This window comes from Nesoenas mayeri, assembly GCF_963082525.1.
Source record: "Nesoenas mayeri genome assembly, chromosome: 6".
NCBI classification, from domain to species: Eukaryota; Metazoa; Chordata; class Aves; order Columbiformes; family Columbidae; genus Nesoenas; species Nesoenas mayeri.
Window position 1 is genome coordinate 12,790,027 of NC_137545.1, and position 25,309 is coordinate 12,815,335.

Consider the following 25,309-nt stretch of genomic DNA (forward strand, 5'->3'; position numbering starts at 1 on the left):
GATTAGACTTACAAAGGCAGAAAGAGTTTCAATAGGTAGGTGTGATGTTGAGCTTAGCTCATGTATTTGTATATGCTCAGCTAGAAAACAGAGTTGCTACAATCCAATATTTGGATGAAGATTCTCTTCTTCGCTGAAACCAGTCAACAACTCGTCCAATATTCACTAATGTATGTGTGTAAAAATGTCCTAAAGTGCCAATAAAGTCATTTCCTCCTAGGAAATGCATTTAAAATACTCATTAAAGAGTGGCTGTTGCACATATAAACAAACTGAAAGTATGGTTTTAAGGAAGTATTTTCTGGGAAAGAAAAGCAAAGCTCTCCAAAAAGAAGCTAACTGCTTTTTCAGAATTGGACAGCCAGCCATTCGCTTCTTGAAAGAAAACCCAAACAAAACAAACCCAAAAGCTCAGGCTGCGGTTGTTTAGCTGAAATTTGGCAAGGTTAACACATTTTCGCTATGTGTCATCAGTCCCTGTGTTCAGAAATAGAAACAGCCTTTTGCATTCAGCGGTGGCCTGACACCTTCACCTGCAGTTTGAACAGAAAAATATAAAAGTCCTGTTGTTCAGCTCCACCTCTGTACCTTATCTCAGGGATGTTTAGTTCATTCTGCATCACTCCAAGGACTGGGAATCATGCCAGCCAGGGGCTCCCATTGCTTCCACAGTAGACTATGAATAAATTTTAATAAACGTATTTAATTTATCTGGCTAACTATAGACTTGTCAGTAATTCACACCAACTAACCTGGCTGTGTACTAGGAAAAAAAAAAAATCTTAATGTATCACTTATCAGATATTAAATGAACAAACAAAACCTCCTTCTACTGTTAAATGCCCACAAAACAATCCTAGGATCTTCGCAGCCAGCTTGCTTACAGCGGTGTGCAATTCTGTAGACCCTGTTACAGCCTGCACTCTGCTTGTCATGTGTGTTCTTCCATTTGACTTCTTGATCAGACACTTGGCCTTTCTTAACCATGATGGGAAAGACATCCTTTTTTCACCTCTCCTTTTTGTTCCCCAAACAGAACTTCATCCACTCGTTGTCTCAGGCTGTGTGTAAGCTGGAGAAGCTAGGAGTGCTGCTGAGCTGGGGCAGACTGTGAGCTCCCATCTTGCTGCTTCTCTTCCATTTTCTTTCCATGGGCAGGAGAATCGGGCACAGATGGGTTCCCTGGTCTGCTCCAACCACTTTTGTGATCTGGAGGACTAAGTAAGCAGCCTCCAAACACTTAGTTCAGCTTAGACACAAATGTCGTAGGGATTTAGAGTGTAACAAATAAGAGCAACAATGAGAGGAACCCAACGCTTTTTTCTTTCGTAGATGACATCTTATTTAGCCAAAAAAATAAGATGTCCACTGACACCTCAGGATGCCTGTGGCAGTGCACTTGGTACTTTGTGTAAATATGACCATCAAACATTGTGCAGTGAAGGTAACAACTAGGGTCAAGGCTGCTTGCATTTTTAGGAAAGCATCTCTGCTCCAAGGTCTAGACATTCTGGCTATGAAACAGAAGCATCAGAGCAGATAGGGGATGTGGACATCCCAGTGCAGCGCCTGTGCTGCCTCTCCACAGCACTTTCAGGCATTGGTTTGATAAGACAGCCCTTGCTTTGTCTTTCCTGGTGAAAGCATCCCAAGACCCTTGAATGTGCTTACGGCTACTCATAGGCTTTGGCCATCTGAGGGAAATTGATACAAGGCAATGTATTTTCCCATGGTTATTACTTTCCTAAAATCCTTGCAGAGTGCTGATATTGTTTTGTTTATGAAGTAGCAGTTTGTGCAATTTTATGTTGCCTGGAAAGTAACAATGATTTACTTGATTGAAGCTTCCAAATGCAGAGAAAGCAAAAGGCATCAGTCTCTCCCCCTGGAAATTCTATAACTGGGCAGTTATATGCTGTTGTACTTTGAGTTTCTGCAAAATGCAGCTACTACTAAACAGTCCAAATGGTAAAGCATTTTGTAACAGCACAATGCTCTCAGTTTAGTCTTTCTAATCTAATTTATGACTAAGTTTTCCCTTGGGAGATGATACAGTAATCTCTCCTGGAAACCACTTTGCAAATATGTTGAAGGCAAATCAGGTATTACAGGTATAATGTCAAAATTCCTACAGACTTGCTAAATATGTAGTCATCCATAGCTTTCCTCCAGACAGAAAGATGTTAGCTGGGAAGACTGGGTTACTACAGACTAGAGACTCTGTCTAGGTCATAATGTTCCTCAACATAAACAGCTTAGGATTTATTGTGTGCACTCAGGCAGCCTGTATACCTGAAAGTCAGATGCTTCCTAAGCAGGTAACACAAACATGAATTACGTTTTACACAGAAAATGTTTGGAAGACTCTCAGATATTGATGTAAGCCTGATCAGTTTCTCTATTTGTATGATATTTTTAACTGAAAAGTAGGCATAGACACATGGTCCAGGCTGACACCTGAGCTTAAGTCTAGCTCAGTCAACAGCAAGGATATGTCTTTACCAACTGCTTCAAAATTTGAAAGCTAAATGGTTTTGGTTTTGATCCTGTTATTTACCTGTTATTTGTATGTAATGTTCCCATTCCTATATTGTTTTATTTTTTTTATTGTTATTATTTTATTTTTCACTTCCCACCTATTTTTTTTTTTCCCAGCAGTACTTTGGAAAATTAGTCAAGATACACATTTCAAAGGCTCCCCATGCTTTTGTCCATCACCATCACTTATGTGTTATTAATGAGGCTTCCTTTCCAAATGCCAGATATGGGCATTGATCTGCAGTTTAATGGATTCTAGACTGGCATTTGTTTTGCCTCCAAGACCTCCCTAGACCCTTCTGTAATGTGTATTAGCTCAGACTCAGCCTAACTTGCCTCATGCATGCAACAGTGTGATTTCTACATCAAACTCTGGGAATATATAACTACACAGCTAATCCTCCTGTTTTAATGTATGAAAAGTCCCACTCTTGGAATAACAAAATGTAAAGATAACAACTGAGAAAACAGAAGTCTAGTTCAGCAATTCCCGAGGTAGGTTCTATAAATTATGTTGCAAAACATTCACTTACAAATCTCCAACAGCTTTAACAAAAGATGCATCTAACTGACTGAATTTGAGGAAATTGAATGCTGTGTTCAATCCATTGACCTGCTGCTCAGGATATTATTAATATTTTGTAAGCATGTTAACAAAGAAGACTCGATGTCTGTGAGGACAAGAGTATGATTTAAAGTTTCTACCAGCTGTATTAAATACTGAATCACCGTTCGATTCTGCAGTCATAGAGCAGCACAAGGCTCCTCAGGTACAGCTCCTAACAAAATTACAACCAAACCATTCCTTTGCCTTTAATATATCTTAAAGCAAATGGAAGGACTACCAGAAGTTTGTTTTATTTTGGTTTTTTGGTAACAAATTTGAATCTAAAATGCAACTTTAGTGTTTTGGACAATAAATTCTCTGCAGCTGCCAAGGCAGCTCTAGTTACGATACACTGCTTGCTTCTGGATCAGGCACCAGAAAAATGTTTTTCACAATCTCTGTTCTGATATTCATCAGTGTGCTCAAACTTGAGGGATTTTTGTTGAAGCTTGTACAGCGTATCTGAAAAACTGCTAGTGCTCAGAAGGGCTTAACATCACAATTTCACAAGTGTTGAGTAATTGAAAGATGCACAGTGCAGAGGGAAAAAAGACGCGAGCTTGTTGTGGAATGAAATTCCTTACATGCGTTCTCCGTGTTAGCTTTGACATTGTCTCTAGATGGAGCGTCATCTTAGGCATGAGAAATGTCAGTATGTACTACATATTTCTCATGGTTATGGATGGAGCTTTGAGAGAAGCCAGCAACTGCCATGCACCTGAATCACCTGAATCCTGTAAACACATCTGCTGAACTCCTTTGAAAAATCTCAGTTTATCATCTCATTAAAAATTCATAACCATCAATGAGCAATGCATGGAAGAGCTCATAGAGCTCCATAAATTGCAACAGGCCAGCTATTTCCACATTTTGCATATTAGCATTTCCCTTAGAGTTAGCATTGCAAGTGCTGTAGCTGCTTAGAGGCCCCTTCGGGGTTATCCAGTAATCACTAGTTTTTTAATTGTGACAATGGAAGATGTATGGCATAGCATGGGTGAATATGTATCCAAAAATAATGAAAATTAATTGATGGTGGTTTAGGTTACCAGTGCACTCATAAACATGGTCAACTGAATTTTATGACAGTAGATATTATGATTACCCTGAGAACTTGTTTATAAGCTAAGCAAGTGTTGTCTTTGCAGTATTGTGGTTTTTTTCATTTTAGTAAAACCAGAAAACAAATTTAGCCAGTTGGGTGTTGCACAGTTCTAACCAGATATAAGTGTGTATCTTTTAACTGATCAAAAAGCAAAGTGTGAAATGCTCTATTCAAGTCAACTCGAGATGTGAACAGCTGCTGAAAGAGACAACGTGGTGGTACCTTTTCACATTATTTTAATCATGACTTCACTGTGGCATGTTAACCTCTGTTAAGGTAGAAAAAAGGATGATGCACTTAGTGAATATTTTTCCCTTTGTATCACTTAGAAATCTGATTATTTAGGATTTAATGTAGCACAACAAGGCACGGAGTTCACATTGGAGGGTCAGCTCAGCACCTTCCATCACTCAGGAGACGTCTGTTATCTGCTGGCAGCTGAGCCATATGAGGAGCCTTGCCATTGCCTTGTGAAACGAATATACCCTGAAAACAGAAATTACTGTAGTTGCAACAGATGGGATGAGAAGTGTCCCCTTATTCCCTACATATATCTAATTTAAAGTTCTTTGCCCTTACTGCTTCCCTCCTTGTGGTAGAAGAAGAAGAAACCCCTTCCCTATGGAAACCCCTGTGCTTGCCCAATTTTTTCCCAGTAGCTGCCTTTTTTTGGCTTCCCATGGGGACCAAAGCACCTTTTTCTCACTGCAAGCAAAAAGCAAAGGCTTTTGTCTTTGACTCTCGAGTGAATATACTGAATATACATTTCTTATGCTTTTTGTGTGTGTGTTTGTGAATTAAACACACTGATTTATCAGGCGATCCTCCTGCAGTTGTGTTTATTAGCACTTTCGAAATGAGATCAAAGCAGACTTGAAGCATATGTAGCTTTTATGGAAAAGGGCAAAATTAACCTAAAAAGTAATTAATTGGGGCTCTGACTCCCGTGCTTGGGACACGTGTCCGGTCAGATGAAGCTGCAGGGACTTTACTGGAATCAGGTTCAGTGAGTGGATAAATAACGTATCTGCAGCTGAAATAAAACCTCCCAAACCAGCTCTCTTCAGTGCCTTAGCCACAGTCTAACCTTCCCCAATAGATGTTAAGAACATGTGATAGTGTTTATGAGAAACATCAGCTTCCCTAATCGTTCATTGATCTGTTGTTCTGGACAGAATGATGAAGTTTACGCTGTTATTTTGCTCCGTTTCACTCAGATTCGTTTGATTGGAGTCGAAGGATGATTTAAGATGGCAAGGAACAATCTTGCCTTTTACTCCCAGCTGACAGGATAATTCTGGCTTTGCTCTCGTAAGCTTCAGATGCTTTACCCCTGCTCAGCTAATACTAGTTGTAATTAAGGGAACGGGTTGTCTAGAGCTCATTTTTACAGTTCATCACCTGAAAAAGAACCTCCGAAAATAGCACGTTATTTTTGGCATCATTTTGGGACCCCATTTTTCTGTTCACCCCAGCACGGCTGAGGGGAGCAGCGGCCGCCATGTTGTGGAGGCCCCTGAGGTGCAGCAGCCACCCGGCGCAGGGCAGCACAAGGCGTTTCAGGATGTACAGCCTTCGCTGAGTCTGTTGTCATTGAAGGGTAACATGTTTTTAGGTTCAAAAACAAAAAATTGACTGTGTCAGGAGAAGTAGAGGCTGGTAGGAAGCTGTTTTGTAGGCTGGCGTGCCTGTTTTTGGGGTGCTGGACAGTGCTGGGCCTTAGGGACAGCACAAATACTCATCTCCCACCCGAACATGAAAGTAGATGAAGAGCTTTTCTCTGGTAAATATATCGGACTTGGATCCTGTGGCTTGGCATGTTTTTAAAGCAGCTCATGATGCTTTAGATTTATAAAAGATTAATATTATTTTTTCTTTTTTCCTTCTCCCTTTCCCGGTAGAAGCATTCTCTTTGTTATTTCAGGATCTGACACCTAACAGGCCCAGCCAGGGGAGCAGACACCTTTGGCGCTTGAATCCTCAGAGGTGTCTCCTCATCTGCTTTTGAACAACCAGGCACCTGCTCAGGGACCTCAATGAACAGTGTCCCTTGGCGACAGGGAACCAGGTTGTTCCAGCCCATTCGTTGTTCAAATCTACACACTTGTTCCTGCTGCTGTACCAGACAGCTTCGGGGAGACAAAATGCATTTGCCGAAGTAGCTGGAGTGCTCCAGTAGCCTGAGCCTTCTGCTTCTTCACATAACAGGTCATGTCTCAAGAGCTGGAAAGGTGACAAGGAAAGGCAAGAACACACTGGCCAGGAATTCCCAGTCACAATAACGCTGTAACGGGGGCAGGAGGGAGTCTTGTAAAGCCACAGTGGTTAGTGGGCAAGACTGGAAGTTGCCTGAGTTCATTTGGTTTTCCCCATTGGAAATTTGCAGCATTAAGTCTACTGGCAATTAATCTGCCTCTTTCTATTCCAGTTGTAGGTTATGAAACAAAATGCAGTTGTTTGCATCCTTATCTCCTTTTTTCTTTCCTGAGGGATGGACTCATGAGAGATGTTTTTTTGCAAGGACCTCCAGCTCTAGCAGGAGAATCAAACTAGGAGGTGGCACTCAGACTAGTACTGCTGTGAGTCACCACACCTTCTTGATGGAACACAGGTTAATGCTGAAGCATAAGCAGCTCAAACAGAGCGTTAGGATACAACAAACAGAGGTTATACCCAAGTTCAGGATACTTGAACAGGAAGGTTTTCAGCCTTGTATGCAAAGGATGAGAAATTCAAATCACACCTAACCTTGGCACAAGGTGCAGAGGGGATCAGGCTGGCTGATCCTGTCTGGTGTGAGGATTTGTGAGTCTGCATGGAAGCCAACAGGCTCCAAACCGGCAGGTGTCCATTTTCAGTAAGAATCATGTCAAAACTTGCAGTGACTGGCAAAGTGACAGTGTTGGCCGGGAGCAGCCAAAACCTGAGCTGCCTGCTGCACTCTCAGTACATTTTTTCAGGCTGGACCAGTCAGACAACACACTATCCTGCAAAACATGTTATTGCTCTGCCTTTTTCATTCAAATTCGAATTAAAAAAAACAACAACAACAAACCCAAATTGATATAACAGGCCACTAGATTTGGTCAGTCAGAACATTGCTATGTTCTAGAAAACTAGAAACCCTTTGGTTACGTTCATAATTTTGTTTTGCAAAGATTAACATGGCAGTTTCTCCAGCAAATAAATAGATGTTGCAATATGGTGGAAGCCATAGGACTGGAAAAGACCCTTGGTTTGTCAAAATACTTTCCGTAATTTGTCGTTACAATCAGATAAACCAAACAAAGAAAGTACAGGGCTTCTGAGGTAGTTCACGGATACCAACAACAAAACTTTGTCCTTTTTTTTTTAATCTTTGGGTTGGAGATTTGCTGCTAGGGATGTGTGTGCTTAATTTCAGTGCCATGCTGAATTAAGGCCCTTTCAGATGGACTTGCTGTTTGTCAGTAAATAAGATATTGTCTAAAAATAGAAAATGTGGTTATAAGTGACAAAAAATGGCAGGGAGGACTTGTTTAGATGCAGTTTTGGAATTGCTTTTATTTTTTTTCAACTCAATTCCAAGTTAAACATCCCTTTGAATGAATTAGAGCAATTACAGTATCCCCAGAATATCAGTGGAGAAAATGAAGCCATGAGTATGATTTTAATATTTCCTAAATTCTGAAGAAAGGCTAAAAAGCCAGTTTAAGGAAATTTTTACATACAATGAAAACCATATTCCTGACCAAAGCAAAGAGCTATGATGAAAGTGCGGGAAAGCTGATTATAATGGAATCAGTGTCCCAGGGTATAATGCAGCTCTACATTTAATATTGAGCTACTGAACCGTACTTCTCAGCCCAGTTCAACTCACTGGGTTCTCATCAAAGTCCTGTAATGACATTGTGCTCTGTTTGGATGCCAAGCAAGTCTTGAAATAGCTCCAGAGCTTTTTCAGCAGCTTCAGCTGAGAACAGACATTTGACTTTAGGAGGAGAGATAGTGCCTGGAGTTTGTGACATACAAATCCTTCTGTATGGATACTGCCACACTTGTTAATAATCTTATGAACTTCTATAAACCTAATTAAAAGGCTCTTGCACACTTACGTATGAAGTCAAAGCAAAGCAAAAGCCTGTCCTTTGGGCTGCAAATCAATGTTGCCGTTCCTTATTAATGATACATACACAACAAATTTAATTTGATGCCTGCTATTGTTTGCCTGTTTGTTTTTATTATGATATTGACTGGAGTCCCCATCATGTTACTTATAGTCTGTGCACGTTACTCTAAGCAGATTTTTTTTTCCTTCTGTGTATTGTTTAAGGTATTGACTTTGCCAAAGGGAAGAAAAAAGTGCATGCAGCCACTTAAGCACACAAGTAGTTATATCAATTTCTGTCCATTAAATATACATACACACATAAATATACATGCACACAGTGGTTGCAGGCTGCTGCAGGCATGGAAGTAGGTGAGATTTGAAAACTGTATTTGAGAGACCCTTTTCAATGTAAATATTCGGTTTCTGGAAGCAGCTCTGGGCAGGAGGTTCCCTCAGCCTGTGTAGGGATGTTGGGGCTCTACCTGAGTGTTGAAATTACACTCTCTAAAGGCATTTGCAGATTTCTAGGCCATTTATTTAAATTCCTTAGAATTAACATTGTTTTTCTAAAAAAGCATACTTTAAGGTCTTTTTTTCTTTCTAAAAACATCTTAGTTCTGTTAATATTTTGGACTTTGAAAAATTGTTTCTAGTTATTGGGCTTTGGAGTGTTTTTTCTTTTACAACCCAGGCAGCCAATTCCAGAATATGAGCAAGAGGGTTACTGAGTAGTTCACCTAAAGCAAACAAAGGTGTCAGCCAACCCAAAGGTGCAGCGATCATTTTGCTAAAGGTTTTGATACCGGTTTTGGTCAAAGCTCTAGGATACAGAGCATGTGTGGTTCCAGCACTTCCAAGTGAAACTTGAAGTTAATTGTTTCCAAGCGTTCAGTGATTGATTTCATTTAGAAGTATAAAAGTAAGTGTTAACACATATGTGCTTTGTCTGTCTTTACCCTTCCAAACCTGCCGCTTGTTTCTGCCATCTGTTCTGGTTCGATGGTGAGCTCTTCTGGAGGTGTCTCTCTCACACCATGTTGTGTCTCACCCTGGAAGATCCTGCACAGCAGAGAGTTACCCGCAGACAGACAGTTTTATCTGAACCATGGCATTGCCCCAGGGATTCTGCTCGTGTCCTGCAGAGGCCTGGGATCTGCTCTCTCCTTTGGCTTGTGCAAAGTCATCCTTTCATGCGTCTTTAATACTTCACTGTGAATTTCTGTTCAATTTTAATAACACTGATAAAAATGGCTACCTTTTTGTTTTCTGCTTTTCAAACAAGTATCTCTAATAAACTCAGTTGAGATAGGAATGTGCTTAAGATCAGTAAGTTGAAACAGAATTTGTTTTCCAAAGTGTTGTGTTGTGTTTTGTTTTGTTTTCCTTGGGTACCAGTATCTCATCCTAAATCATCCACTGTATAAGAAATTCAGAACAATTAAAAATGGACTGTTTGTAATGTGTTTGTTTCATTGTTGTCTTTCAGTCTATCCGAGAAGTCACAGGCTATGTTTTGGTGGCTTTGAATCAATTTGAATATCTGCCATTGGAGAACCTGCGCATCGTTCGTGGGACCAAACTCTATGAAGAGCGATATGCTTTGGCAATATTTCTTAACTACAGAAAGGATGGTAACTTTGGACTCAGGGAACTTGGCTTGAAGAACTTGACGGGTAAGTGAAACTTGCATATGTGATGGATTAGTCACAAGAAAAAAAATGAGCTTGTTGAATATTTGCCCCAATGCCCTCGGTCACTTGCATTCTGCAAATAATGGAGGTACCATGATAGACTGGCAGTTGTATGTTGTTTGAGAGTTTTATCAGTATCTCATTCTTTTTTTGGTTAACATCTGTACTTTTCTCAGAACTGATCAAAGGCTGTGTATGGAAGTCATGCCAAGAGCCTCTTTGAAACAAAAATAGTTGTTGAAAGAGTAGATGAACTTTTTTCTTAGTTTTGATATCATGAGCATGTTGTTTTCCTAGTGATCCTTGCTTATTGCACATGTGTTTCTTCAGGTGCTGCGTATTTTCTACCATGTTAGTTTAGTATTAGCGTCCTGCTGCTGGCTGTCACCATTGCTGCTGCACTGGGGGTGCGGGAAAGGAACAGGGTGGGAAGGAGAGACTGTATCTTTAATGTAGTTAATTTTAGGACTCCCTGTTCCAAGCAAAAATAATGCTTGGTATGTAGTGAGAAAAGTGTGTATTTTCTTGAGACACAAATGTAAGCCAAGTCCATGGGTTTGTGTTCATCTGTAAATTCAAGGCTGGATCATGATGTGGGGTAGATGAACATTTCATTTCTCCCAGCTGGGAATCTACAGTCAGTGGTTTGAGAGATTAAAAGTTGGCTAAATATCACTGGACTGTAACTTAATAAAGTGCAGGCAGTGAAAAATTCTTTTTAGGGAGTTCACTGGAAGTATTTTATTTATACCTGATTCCTCGTCAGCTATGATCATTTCTATCCTAAGCTTTGGTGATTGTGAAATGGCTGTATTTCTGCTAGTGGCTAAACGCTGACTGAAAATCACTGACCTGAGCTGAATGTGGAGTTCGAATGTGAGTAAAGAGAGGTGGGAGCCCTCAACTATATTGAGGCACTCTTCACTCTCTGCTTTCTGTGTGTCGCAGTACTCAGAGCTGCACATAAGTGCTTACAGCTCCCTGTTGTTCAGGCCTCGATCCCTGCCATCTACTACTCTTCTCTCTATCACTGTCATAACTCAATCTACTCCTTCTGTTCCCGTATTTTTTCCCATCTTCCTAATTTAGGATGTTCATTGTGACTTTCTTTCATCCACATAATACCAAGCCATAGCACCGGGTAATACTAGTAGTGTCTGATTCTTTGTCTACTTTTTATTGTCTGTGGGTGTCAAAATGCTTTGTAAAAGACACTAAGCCGGGTGAAACTGAAACAGACAGGTGGTGTGAGGCCAAGCCCAGAGGAAGACGGGAACCCTTTCTTTTTGAATCTCAGGTGGTGGTTCTGCCAGGAGGCAATGGTTGTACTTTCAGTACTTGTTTAGCTGTGGCTTTGCTGCTCGGTAAGGTTAAAAAACACATCTTGTAGGCTATGGCTCAAGATTTTCCTCTTGAACCAGCTTCCTTGTGGCAACAGGAGGTTCCTCTGACTCCACAGATTCTCTCTGGAAGCTGCTTTTATGTGATAGGCACAGCACCAAAAGAAGTGGCATAAGAAATCCTGCCTTAGCTCAGCCTCTGAATCTTTCCTAATGTGAGATCACCACAGCCATTTCATCTGATTTAGGTGTTTACAAAGGCCTCCAATGGGATTATTTGGCTCAAAATGCATTGGAAGAAAAGTGCCCTAATAACACTAGCTTGTCTCCACTGACTAGTTAAAATAGCTTCTGGGTGCTGAATGTGAGCCAGTGTGTGCTTCAAAATACTCTTAATATTTTCTAGGTAGAGTGTGCCAGGGCCTCATGAGTCTCTTCAGCAACTGTTCTTTGACTGTTTTGTATACTGGTTAAGATGCACCTGGCTGTTTTAACCTACAACCTGCTTCTTGTTGCAAATGCTTTCCTTGGAGCATATTAATTTATTTCCCTAATACATCCTTAGCATTAGTGGCTGCATAAACTAACAGGTGGATGCGGAAGTCAGTGATGTTGCAAGGCTGTGATAGATCACCTGTCTGAATCTGTCTTGTGTTGACCAACTGCTCCATATTTACAGCAGAAAAAACCAGTGATTTGTTATTAAATTTAAGGTGAAGCAGCCCCTGTGAGCTTGCATCCTTCTAGTCCACTGCAGATCTCAAGAGATTGGCTTTGAATGGTGCATCTCTTCCACTTGAGTAAAATATAAACATAACTCTTGCCTTGCATGTGAAGAACTGTCTTTCCAGGGCTTACGCATTGTTCAAAGAGGGTTGGGAAGTTCTGTTCTTATTTGTGCAGTGCTGGATGATGGGTTCCTGGGGGCATTTCTGCCCAATACTGCACAATACACAAATACAAACACTACTCCCTGTGTTAAATAAATGAAGAAGCTGCTCTCACATGCAGGTTATCCTCAGACTTAACCAGAGACAGGCTTTCAGCCTCCTGTGCAGTACCATTGCATTATTTTCAGTGTGTTGTTAACAGCTGTGCTTTTATTGCCAGATATGCCTGTCAAGTTTTCATATTTAAATGTAACTTTAAATGCTTGAATTTCCTTGCTTGCACTATAAAAAAAAAAAAGACAGCATAAAGGCAGTAAGTTTTATCTCACACAGAAAATATGATCCAGTTCTCAGTCATGGTGTCTGTCAAACCATAAGGGAGTTCTGTGCAGTGCAGGCCAGGACTGTGTCCTAAAATTCATGTGATACTTGCAAAAAATCTTACCTATAATAATCCTTTGCTCACTTGTTATAAAAACTTCATCAATTGTTCCACAAAAGCATCAAAAACAGACATTGAATTAATGAAGTAGATTCTGTCATCTCAGTTGGACTCATCTCAGCTTGCAGATTCAGCTGCCAAGTAGTCTTAGAGTCGAAAGGAAGGTTTGACATACTGAACGTACTATTCAGCCTGAGATTAGCAGAATAACTGATGCTGAGGCAGAAAATATGCCACCTTTTTCCTTTCATTGCCTATGAGCTAGTGCAAATCATTCCTGTCTTCCCCAGGTAGCCAGGCAGTCAACCTTAACTTATCCAATGAAAAGGCATAATCATTGTTCACACTTTGAGTACTCCAAATATAGAGAATACCTGATGGCTGTGTTTCATTACAGCATTTATCTTCATGAGTGGGGAAAGAGGGATAACTCACAAGTGCCAAAACCACTTATGAAGTATCCCATATTTTCTTCTGAGGGAAGATGAATAAGAGAGAACTACAGCAAATGGTGCATCTTCGAGCAGTGATAACCTCATCTTCCTTATTGGCCTTGGAGACAGAGGCTCCCTACATGTCTGTGCAACCCTTGAATTCCTTTAATATATAAGGATTAAAAGGATTTAGCAGTGATTAGTTCAGTAACACAAAAAGCAACAACATCTGTAGTTTCCTATTTGCTTGTTTTTCCGGAATGCAGATAAATGGTAAATTAAAATAACTGAAGTTCAAGTGACAATTGCATATTGTAGCTGAAAAGATTTGGTTAGTGTTAGCCAGAGGAAGGAGATATACTTTGATGGGCAGGAGAATCATAGGAAAAGGACTGTTTTCACTGTCCGTAGAAAGTGATCAATTTTCAATTTCCCCTTCTACAGATTTTTGTCATAGGTTTGATTTTTTTTGAAGTTTTGATTAAATTTGGTTTTACTTGTTCTGTAAAACAAAATTCTAAAGTCCTGCGATCATTTCTTTAATATTTTCAACATTCTTTTTTCCCCTACAAGAAGTAAAAACTGCTAGGGGGTGCTGGGCTAGGGGAATGGCACCTTTTATGAAAAAGGTTGGTTTTCTACCAGTTGCTTGTGTTTTGGGGTTTTGTTTGTTTGGTGGTGGTTTTTTGTTTGTTTTTAACAAGGACTCCTCGCTTACTGTAATTATACTGCGGCTCATTGAGGGAAGGGAAGGGCATGGGAGGAGTCAGATTTTCTTTCAGCTTTGTTCACTGTGCATGTGACCTACAACTCTCTTGGAAATCTTATTTGGATGCCTGCAAAGGGTCTGAGCTCCTTCAGCACTGTGTGACTTCACATTTTCGTGGCAGGGATTAAGGCCACCCCCTTTTTATTGCCTTGATCACAAAGCCCTCAGCCTATGTCATCAAGACCTTTCCTTGGACATCATGTAAGTCATTGCTGAGTTCACGATGTTTAGAGATGTGAATGCCTGTGTGCGACACCGGGCCTGAGCAGATGAGACTGGGCTGTGCCGATTGTGGCACATTCCTTAATCACTGCGGCTTTGTACTAGTGAGGGGAGCGGGGAAGAAAGCAATATGTAACTTGCCTTAGGCTTCCTATGCAACAGGTGGGCAAGGCAGCACATCTCTAACCTCGGTGAGGTGTTGCTAGGATACATGGAGGAATGAGGAATTTGTTTAAAAAATCCCTTTGGGTACCCTGTGTGTGCAGAGCTGCTGCAGGAGTTCCCTGCCCTGTAGAAGAAAATGCAGGGGCTCTGTGACTACCCTGTCTTCTTTCCCTGTATCCTTAGAGCTGCACTGATCACAGAGGCATTCGTATCCCAGCACAACTTTGCTGACTGACTGGTGGGTAGGAGAAAAGGGAGGAAAACCTCGAGCATGGCTGTGCTTCCCTTGGGAAAGGAGGGCTCTTCTGTGAGGTGGCACAGACCTTGGGCACGGTGCAGAACCTGCCCTGGTTTCCCCTTGCTCACATCATGCCTGTGGAGAGAAGGGCCAAGACTTGGGGCTGCCCCTGTGCTCATAAATGCAAGTGTGCCTGCTAGCGCATTGCTGTCTCCTCGCCCCCAGGACACTGTTAGACTGTTTCCTGGAAAAAGAAAAAAATTGCCTTATTCCAGCTACTGCTCTCCTCAGACATTGTAGGCATGATTTGACAGCCAGGAACATCCAGAGACCGATCTCTGCTGGCAGTCGGTGCACAGCCACCCTGTGCTGAGCACGGATGCCATTACCAGTGTGGATTCAACCCTGCCAGTTGGCATCAGCGCCTGAGAACGCTTCCAGGCACTCCTGGGCTCACGGCTGCAGATGTGGCCCCAAGGAATCCCAGATAAGGGACCTGCAGGCTGAGGAGCAACTGCCTTGAGCTAGAAGAAAATTGCTCACAGGTGGTATCAAGGCAAATAGGTATATTGTATAGGGCCAGAAATAAAAACAGATTTTGAGTCCCATGAGATGAATACTTATGAGTTTATTATGATCAGTAACAAGAATGGGACATTGTTTTTTAAATTTCAGTAAGGCTAGGATTTTGCACAGGCTTTGGATATGCTTTTGTCATGCTAAATGGTATAACTAATATCTGGGATTCTTTGCAACTTGTTGATCAACAATTTATGCTTAATTTCAAAGCACTTTACTGTTCTCAGTTCTGTCTCTAGTGTTAGAAATGCACAACCTTGTTTAGAATGATTATGACGAGATTAAACTAAAAGCTCATCATAATAATGATGTCTTGGTAAATGTTCTTAACTGGAAATTCAAAGCATCCCGCAGAAAGTTGTTTGCTGGTGTCCCCCTGCCCCCAATATTTTCATGTGAGCTACAAAATGCATATAGTGGATTTCAGATGGTCCAAACTAGTTTATTGACAGGAATACACAGAATGTTTGATGTAAGTCTCCAATGTCACACAGCAAGATAACGTCACATCATGCAACTTCTGTAAGAAAACAGGGCTTGAAATCATGGGGAGGAGAAACTAGGCCAAATCCTTAGCTGGTGTAAATTGTCTTACTTGCTTTGATTTCCTAATGAACTGAAATTTAAATTGCCCTTTACTTTCTTCAGTAGATAATTAAATTCATGCTTTAATTTATAAGTTGACTAGTGCCAAACTCCTACTTAAGCCCTTTTAGGGATGTTTTGCTGAGGGTGCTCTGTGAGGATTAATACCAGCTGATGATAACTGACTCAAGGCATGTCTGCACCATGTAGCAGGGCTCTGTACAGGGACCCTTGAGTTAGCATTGGGCAGACCTAGCTTTAGAAATAGTGTTTATCACACCACTTGGGTCCTTTGCTTGGGCTAAATAACCCAGTAAGGTGGACATGGCAGATTGCTCCTGGTCTCTGCAAACAGGAACACATTTTCCTGGGCTTTCAGGGTCTCGATTGTATGGCTGCTGGGTAAAAAAGGGGAGTGGACTGGGAGGATGGACTGGGGTCAAGAGCAGATAGACAAAATCCTTCCTAGCCCTGTGGTGTAACCTACGCCTCTGCTGCTTTCTGTGGTGAATCACCACTTCTACAACAGAGCCAGTAATGCTTGCCTACTTTAATTAGGCTTGTTTTGAGAGTTTGGTATGAAAATGCTGCTCAGGGAGGATCTGGTGTGATGTGGAATTTAACACTGATAAATGTTAGTTTAAATGTCATTATAAAATATATCCAGATACGCTGCTATTGTCACCTGATAATGCCATGTAAAATAATAATACAATTTGTTCACTTTTTCTTGACAGTTTCTCCTTTCCACCTCTCTGCAATAGTTGTCTCTATGTGTGCATTTTTCAATTATGAAGTAAGAAATTCTCCATGTTCTGGAGGTGTGAAACACCCTTTAGCTTTTGAGAAATATGGGCAATCAAGATAAATCCAGTAATACTGAAGCCTTCTAGTAATGGAGTAGCTTTGCCTGACTTCAGTGACTCAAGAGCTTTAGCAGCACCGGGATTTCTCTGGCCACATGCTTCACAGGGAGTTAAACATCTGAACCAAGTAATCCCTCCATTTCAATCATGCGGGTCAGGAATGGGTGGCATTTCAAAACATCCAACTTTGGCAGACAGATCTGTTGTTGAGCTACACTATAACTTAAGTAAAATGCAGTAGGCATTACAAGTGGGAAAGAAATAATGCTGTTTGTAGCAATAGCAGTGCTGAAAAAATATATCCCAGCTCCCTACCTGTTAGGAGAGGAAACAAAGAGCTGGGTTGTTCTCCACAGCCCAGGCCAAGGTCTGGTCTTGACGAGGTATTTTAGAGATTAAAATCCTTGTTACTCCAGTAGTACATCTTCTTCAGTTAGGGTGAATGAAAGAAGCATTAATGTCAGTGGGGTTTTTTTCTCTCTCTCTCTTTTTTTTTTTTTTTAATTTTACCTCTTTCTATCTACAGTCTTCTGAATTCATTGATTTTCTTATTTTCTTGTGTCAGGATACAGCTGACAAGGGATTTGGTGCTTTTGTAAAATAGTGTCTTGTGCTACATGGGGAATGAAACCTATCAGCACTCTCTAGCAAAACACAGGTTACCGAGCAAGGTAATTTCAATTGCCACAGGGCGGTGGGCTCTCTCCATCGCTCACGACGGGGATATGAGCTGTGAGCGGCTGGTGGGGCAGAGGGACCAGCCTCCAGCAGTGCAGGGTGCTGATGTCTAGGGCCCAAAATGGCATGAAACTCTGGGGATCAGGTGTCAAGTTTGGCTCCTTTACTTAAAGATCAGCAAAGACATTTGTAGCTTCGCAGCCTATGTCTGCAAAGCAGCATATGCTTACAGACCTGGATTTAAACCCATACCCTAGAGTGAGCTTTTCTTGCCCAGTCTAGAGGAGTAAGGGCTTAGGACACCAGTCACTGCAAACACAAAAGTCCCACTGAGTTCAAAGAAGGGTGGATCAGGCTCCTAGTTATACACAGTGGAAATAATCGGTGTTCTTAGGATATTTTCATGCCTGCTCATTTTCATGTCATTTGTGGCTGAGGAAAATTCCCTAGAAACTCTCTGTGGAGGGACTGGAGAGGCAATGAACCAAAAAGTGTTTCATTCACTACATCTAGCTCCAAGGAAGCCCCTGCAAACAGAGGGGGCAGAGAAGCCCTGCCAAAGACTTGGCACAGAGGTGAGACTGTCACCTAGCCTTCACTGCCTACAGGCTGATAGAGGCAAGTGCTCCCGCCTTCCACTCGGGCAGCTCCATCCCAGGCTGCTTGTTCCTTGCCTGCACACAAACCTGTTTCTTGCAGCATTGCAAGTCTCAGCCTGGCCAGCACTGGGACTAGTCTCGTCAAAACCAACACAGGGCAGTTTTAACTTGGATGGGTCTGCAGCAGCCTCGAGATGTGTGGCAGTGCATGGCCAAGAGTGAGCAGCAGTTCATGAGGAGTTTATCTGAAACTGAGTTTGATCACACAAGTTTTGTATGTTGGGATGTGAAAGGGAAATGCTGCTGTTATGAGGATGCATTGTGTTTTAGTCTGTGAAATAAGTTCCAACAGATTGAACCTCTCTGCAGCTTGACAGGTCCTGCCTGCAGTTTCCAAGGTGAGAAAAACTCTTTTGTTAGCTTACCCACATTGAATACTGATTCTGAATTTGCACACAGATAACAGCAGTTTCTGATGAGGAGCAAGGAATTTACCATCAGGAGCTTTCCTTATGTATCTATGAGAAGTAAAAGGGACTGACAATTACAGTTGTCTCCAGAGATGCTTCCTGGCCTGGCTCATTTGCTGTCTCTGCCCAGCCCCACGAAAGTGGATGTGATAACAGAGACGGCTACAAGGGCAGCAGTTCAGGGCAGCTGAGTGTGCGGTGACCGTGAGTGTGCTTTGTAAACACTGAAACACGCAGCCACCTGCCCTGCATCTCTGCAAAGCGCTGAGGCAAACACAGAGATGGGCAGGAAAGGGTAACCTTGAGGGGAACATAATAATAGAAATGCAGACCTGTACAAGAAGGGAAATCATCGTGTGAACAGAGGTAAGAAAGTGGGAAATATGCAAGTATGTGCCCCACAATCTAATGTTGAAGCAGAAGGATTCACCTTGAACTGTGACCGTGTTACAGACAAAGGAGCAGACAGGCTGGAGTTTGTCTTGATACAGAACTGCTGGAGTTCTCTGGAACTCAAGACTCCCCGGTCAGTCCCACCTAGCTTCTCAAGAGCCACTTTCCATATAAAATGAACATTGATTGGTCTGAAGTGACAGTGAGAGGCTATCGGAGCAGGAGGCAGGTAATGCATGTGGACATAGAGCTGTTCGTGAGCTGTAGGAGCCTTTTGTGCATCACTAGGACCGTGCCTGCGGGCATGAAGGGGGGGAACAAAGGTATCAGATGAGGAGAACAGACTGGAGGCCTTTTTCTTTGATGTCTGGAAGTCGCTCAAGGGGCTGTCTTCTCTGAAGCCCTTTGCCTTCCTTTTTCTTTCTTTTTTTCTCCCCTCCCCATCTCATTGGTGAAACTTTCATAGATGTACTTTTATTTCTTTAAGGCTTAAAAGCGAGAGGGCATCCATCTGGCCAGCCATAATACACCACCATGCTTGTCCTGGAGTTTCCACAGAAGCTGCCTTCTGCTTCTGCCCATCAGAAGCAGCATAGCCACATGCTTTGGGTTTGAAACAGTGGGTACTCCCAACATGGGGGCACAGAGGAAGGGCAGCATCACAGACGACTCTGTCTACTGAGCTGGAGAGAGGAGATTGTAGTAGTGTGTTTTAACTGGTCAGCTGGGCACAAGTTCAGATTGATGCTAAAGGCTGTGAAAACTTTGGGAGCTGGTTCCATCACAGTGAAGGGGCTGTAGAGTCAGTCAGTTTTGAAAATGGCTCTGGGGCACAGGTACTGAGGGCAGGATGCAGAAGTTGGATTTTACATGGAGAGGTTCTAGATGTTCTTGCCAAGACTATTGCACATGATGAGAGAAGCTCATCTGCTCCAGTGTCCTGTGTGTAGACTTCGGTTAGAGCTAGTAGCAGATTTTTTGAGCACTTTTTAAAAATTCAAAAATGTCTGATACGTAAGTTTTCTGTGAGAAAGTAGTAGTTTAAACAACAAGGGGGAAGTGCTAAAATTGTTAGGTACCATCTTTCATTTAAAAATTAAAATGGATGGCTTATGATATTAAACAGCTTTTTATGCTTTGTTCTATAAATTAACTCACATTTTCAAACAATAACAACAACAAAAATTGTGTTAATTGAACAATAATAATTGAATCTGGTTTAGACTGGATTTTCTTTTCCATCAGACTTCAGCTCACTGTAGTACCTGTTTTTGGCTTGTTTACCTGGTCTAGGAAATGCAAGGGTTTCCAAAACTTTTAGAGGGTTCAAAAGTTGTTTTCTGCTCATATTTCATCACAGTATCAGTCATAAGATACTTCTTTTGTTGTAAGAATGAGTCCAATGCAAAACAGATACACAGAGCAAGTTGTAAATGAATCAGGTCAGCTGCTGGCTTTGGTGCAGGTCTATCAAGATGGTTTGACATGAGCTACCTGCTTCTTGGCAGGGTCAGTTGTCTTTTTTTTGGGAGCTCCTTGCTGCTGTGTCTGAACTTAACCCAATATGCCAACTACAGACTGCTGTGAATGTCCATAGAGCTGGCAGCAAACACTTCTGAGGTTACACCAGATACATAGCCCTAACTTCTGCATCCCTGCTAATTTTTAAGTGATATGACTATTTCTGGGCTTCAAGTATGTCTCTCTCTGGTTCTGTAGTAGAGAATTGAATGCCAGGAGCACACTGTAGCTTGGAGTGGTTCCCTTGGTTTACTGTTGTTACAATTTATTTTATAAAAACATGCCAGTTCCTTTATTTTAAGCCAAAGCAATGTCAAGTAATTGCACCTGAATTAGTAGCAAACTTTGTGGCAAACTTTAGGTCATGACTGAGTTCACTCCCTGGTTTGAGGGCTCAGTCTGGATCCTACTGAAATTACTCTTTAGTAGCTTTGTATGGGAAGCAAAGTGGATATATAGCCCAGAAGATGGGTTTCTCTTCTCTGGTGGAATCAACTGAGTTCCACTTCCATGAAATAATAATTATTATTATCTTCCCCTAATACCTGAATTCTTTAGAAGTCTCAGCCACTTAAAGACCCATTATCCTGAGCACAGTGTTGCAAACACCAATAAAAATGTAGTACAGAAAAGGGGCAAACATTAGTAATGCCAAAAAGTTGTATTACAGAAAAAGGTAAGGCAAAGGCAAGGAAGATAAAGGCAAAGCTCCATGTCCCATATTATATGGTTGATGGGGAAGCTGTGGTACTCACAGCTTGCTGAGTGTGTCCGAGGTTGTGTAAGAAAAGGCTGTGGAAGAAGCCCACAGAGTTAATTGCCAATTTTCCTGCATGTTAGATCGATAGTTATGACCTGCGTTCTGGGAAGGTCAGACATCGACCAGCAGGGGCAGGATGTCTGGAGACTGGCATGTCATAGCGTTGGTGCTCCCTGCCATCCTCACTAGGACTGAGCAGGAATTGTGTTTTGTTTGGAGATGGTGATTCTATGCTCCCTATTTTTTTTTTTCTCAAGAAGTAAGCACACTGCGGGCTCTTTTTACAGACCAAAGTGCTGTTTCTTTATTTCTTTAACAGGAGATGTATGCTACCCTTCAGTTAGAAGGCAAAGCCCTGCCACTGCTCACAGACACAGGCAAATGCAGCCAGTCAGCTTGGGCTTGTGCTGATGGCTTGCACCATTGGTGCGGCTCTTTGAGTCCCAGCTTGGGGCTGTGTGGGGGAAGCAGCAAAGGTGGTCGAAAGTGGAAAGGATTATTTGTTTTTTTAAACACTCCAAGTACAAGATGAACTGGGCAGATCAGGACTTGAGTCTCTTTTTTCCTTTGCCTGCATAGGGTGCATAGGAGTTCTGAAATGATGTTGTGACTACACAGCTGTGGTTTTCTTTGCTCATGTTGGGTTAACTATTACTTGTGGCAGCTGCGCTTCTGGCGGTCACACTTAAGTGCTGATATAGGCCAGTTCAGGAGTGTGCTGTAGTGCTGCTGTCAGGTGAAGGTGACTGTCACTCAGCAATGGCTCTACTCAGAAGCTCTTCTGCTTTAGAGACTGCTGATCTTTAAGTGGGATTTGATGTCTTAAAAGGAGGCACGGAGCTAAAACACTCATAGTGTAAGGCTGCAAGGGCATCATCCTTCTTGGTGTGTGTCAGAAGAGCTGAGCAGGATATTTTAATGGCTGTAACTGCATAATGGCTTAATCCCACGGGCTGTGCAGTTAGCCCTGCACGAGCTCAGTAAATCTCACTACAGCCCCCATTTCATCCAGGAGCAAGACTTCTGGATCTTCAGAGCTGAGTGGTTTTGATTTAATATTCAGAAGCATTCAGCTTCCCAAATAAAGATAATAGTTTTACTAATTGAGAGATTTATTAATATCTTAACATGGCTGTAGTTTTAGCCTTTTATTCCTCCCTTTCTAAAAAAAAAAATTGAAGTTTGGAAAAGTAATCAAAAGCTCTGCTGAGCAAATTCAACTATACTTGATGGGTTGAATGAGCTGTGACCTCTGCTGACCTCATTCTGCTCCATTTCCCCTTCAGGCTGGTAGCAGTGGCTGGAAGTAAACATGAATCTGTTAATTTAGCCTCTGGTATAAATAGAGAAAACATATCATTGTAATCACTATTTTGTCAGTGGGCCTATCCAGCCTTACTGCTTGGCTTCTGAGGAAGAAGTGGCAGTGCTGCCTGTGTGCTTCTCTCCTCGGAGGACTGTCCACCCCGCAGTATTTGGAGGGGGGAGATCATTGCTTGCTTGTCGCAGCAGGAGGGCCAAATAGGGCATGGCCTTCCTGGTCATATATCCTTCAACAGCCTCTTTTGCTAACTCTTTGTTCTTGCATCCTTCTCTGGAGATAGCTGCCCTCCATCTTGTTTTTCTTCGGGTTTTTCTGGGAAGAAATAAAGTTTGCCTGTATCAAGACAGGTTGTGATAGGTGACCTTCCTGTACCAGTCCTAGGAAAGAAAACATGAGGCATGGAAATAATGTCCTGGCATTGAGGAAAGGAGGGTTGAAAGGGACTACCTTCAGCCTGGTTGAGTTCAGAGAAGCGTTATGGTATATGTAGTCCTTTTACAGCCTTCTCAACGGCCAGACGTGGATTTATGGGGGGGAGGAGGGAGCTGGGCAAATGGAGCTGCAGCTTTCTTCTTGATTCCCAAGCAGTGGGGTGGTGAGTTTGTGTGCTACAGGGCACACAAACAGCTGCGTGGCTGTGGGGGCTCTTCTGGTTGGGGTTGTGTCTCCTGGTGAGCACTGGGTTACAATGAGGTGGGTGGGTTGTTTGCTCATGCCTTACAGGGCCATTTCAAAATTCTTTTGTTCCTGTCTGTTGTTGGGATCCAAACCAAGTCAAGATCTTTCCATGAGCACCATGAGAAAGCTGCCTTGTTCCTTCTGAGTCGGCATGGCATAGCCTCAGAAGATGGAAGCTGTGCTGTTAGCAGCACCTCAGAGGCTACTGGAGGAGACTTCTGACTCTCTCCTGGTATATTAGCATGTGACTGGTGATTATGCGCTTTGGCATTGCATAGTGGTGGTTTCACTGGCCCAGCAATGGGACATTTATGATACGAGGTTCTTACAGCTTGTTTCACATCCATCTTCTGTGTGATCTGATGCAGAGACTCAGGGTAACCTGTGCGGATACACAAGGGTTGCTTTCCTCTGCACTTTCTTATAGGAGCAATTAGTGTCATCATCTAGGGTTTAAAGATAGCTCACAAAGAAAACTTACTTGGTTTTAACTAGAATTGCTTGTTAACACAACTTGTTAAATTGAAACAAACCCCACACAAGTGTTCTTTTAAATCCATTTACAAGTGTCTTGTATTGATTTAGCCTGCTTCAGTAACACAGATGAGCTAAACTGATGTCTGTGCACTAACTTAAGTGCATTCACTTGGGATTTCATACTTACTGATCTGACTTGATTTCAAAACTGATTTTGGTTAAACCAATGCAAGCCTTGTGTGAAGAACAGGCCTTTCTTATTTGTCGCTACTGCTTTGATCAAGAGCAATGTGGCAACTTAGGGGAAAAGTAAATGCAGCTGAAGGGGAAAGGTGACTCTCACTCTGCTGACTGTAATTCTGGGGTGCTCTACTAACTTTGTCCCTAATTTTCTCCCTGAAGTGATACTAGCATTGCCCAAATACCTTAGTAGCAGCCTCCCTTCTGCAAGGCAGCTGTTTGAAAAAGACTGTTTATTTAACACTTTTACTCCCAGGTGCACCATTACCTAGTATCTGGAGAAAGGAAGAGGATCAAATGGCTTACAGACTTTCTTCTCTATTGTCCTGCCTAATGCCCCTCAAGCCAAACAAGAACAGTTAAGGGGCCCTTAAGCAAAGGTTTCTTTTGCTCTTCAGACAGTGTCTTTCAGCTTTGGCTGAGCTCGCTGTCTCTTAGTGCTATATAACAGAGTTTCTTCAACCATCAAGCCAACACGCTCTTTTTATCTCAGCAACCAAGATCTAATCTTAAGTGCCCAAACTAACAGCTGTGACCAACTCTCTGCTCTGCTGACAGTGTGGAAAGGAATTGAAACCTAACCCATCACCTTCCTGAGCTGGCCACTGGGCCTGCAGCACGGGCCATAGTTTCCCTTCAATCCTCTATGAAGATAGGATATGGAAGGTGATTACAGGTGTGTGAGTTACACAGGTTCCTTAGTCACTTGTCCATAAATTACCACTCAACAGTTGAGCTGTGATAACTGGTGATGTACATGCTCTTCATGCTCCAAATGACTTACAGGAATGTGTTTTACCTTATTTTTTCTTAGGATTACCAGACCTATTAACAAGGTTTAGATGGTGGGATAGTGTTAAATGGCAACACCTCAGTCTCCCAAAACTACTCTGAATAAACACTGAACTTTCTCTTACATGTTGAGGAAAGTATTACTGCATAGGCCTTTCTAAAGTAAGGGCTGTGTTCATGTTTTAAGTAATGGGTCTGTAAGTAAATGTAAACTTTTGTAAATTTTAATCTATAGACCTGAGCTACTTTTTTATAGAACACAAGGGTCATCAGCTTACAGATGATTTGTCTTTAAGCAGTACTTCCCAGTCATGAATCAGAAACCCACAGAAGAAGAGTAAAAAAAATAGCCCCTGCCTTAAATATCGTGGTGTGATTAAGACAGGAGACAAGCAGTGGATCCAGAGAGGTGGATAAAGCAAACATGGGGAGACAGAGCAGCTTCTTGGGGGGATCATCAGTTCTACACATCACATAGCAGCGAAGTTTCACTTCTATATGAGGGCAAAGAAGGTCTGAGGGAAGGATTTGAAAGAGGTCAATGAGATAACTTGCTAGATGTCCACATCTTTGAGATACAGCACAGAGAAAGAACAAAAGATGTTTGAAAACCTATCTTGTGTTTGATGAAAGGTAGCGTGATAAGCTTATTGAAGATGGGAGAAGACATAAATAGTGTATGAGATAATGATAGGCTCTGGAAGATCCTGAAAGTGAATAAAATTTGCTTTTTTTTGATGTGATGAGGAGGCACGAAATGCAGGGGAGAGAAAAAAAAAAGGCATGTTTAGAGAGGTGAGCTAGAGAAGTTGTCAC

General features: G+C 42.0%; 1 protein-coding gene across 1 annotated transcript in view; it reads left to right on the forward strand.

The window, feature by feature from the left end:
- ERBB4 (erb-b2 receptor tyrosine kinase 4) overlaps positions 1–25,309 on the forward strand; it is a gene marked incomplete at both ends in the record, with an annotated part of 612,462 nt that overhangs the window by 316,864 nt on the left and 270,289 nt on the right. Inside the window, one exon of the mRNA XM_080346338.1 lies at positions 9,827–10,013. Within this exon, the coding sequence (XP_080202464.1) occupies positions 9,827–10,013 (187 nt within the window). The remainder of the gene's footprint in view (positions 1–9,826; positions 10,014–25,309) is intronic.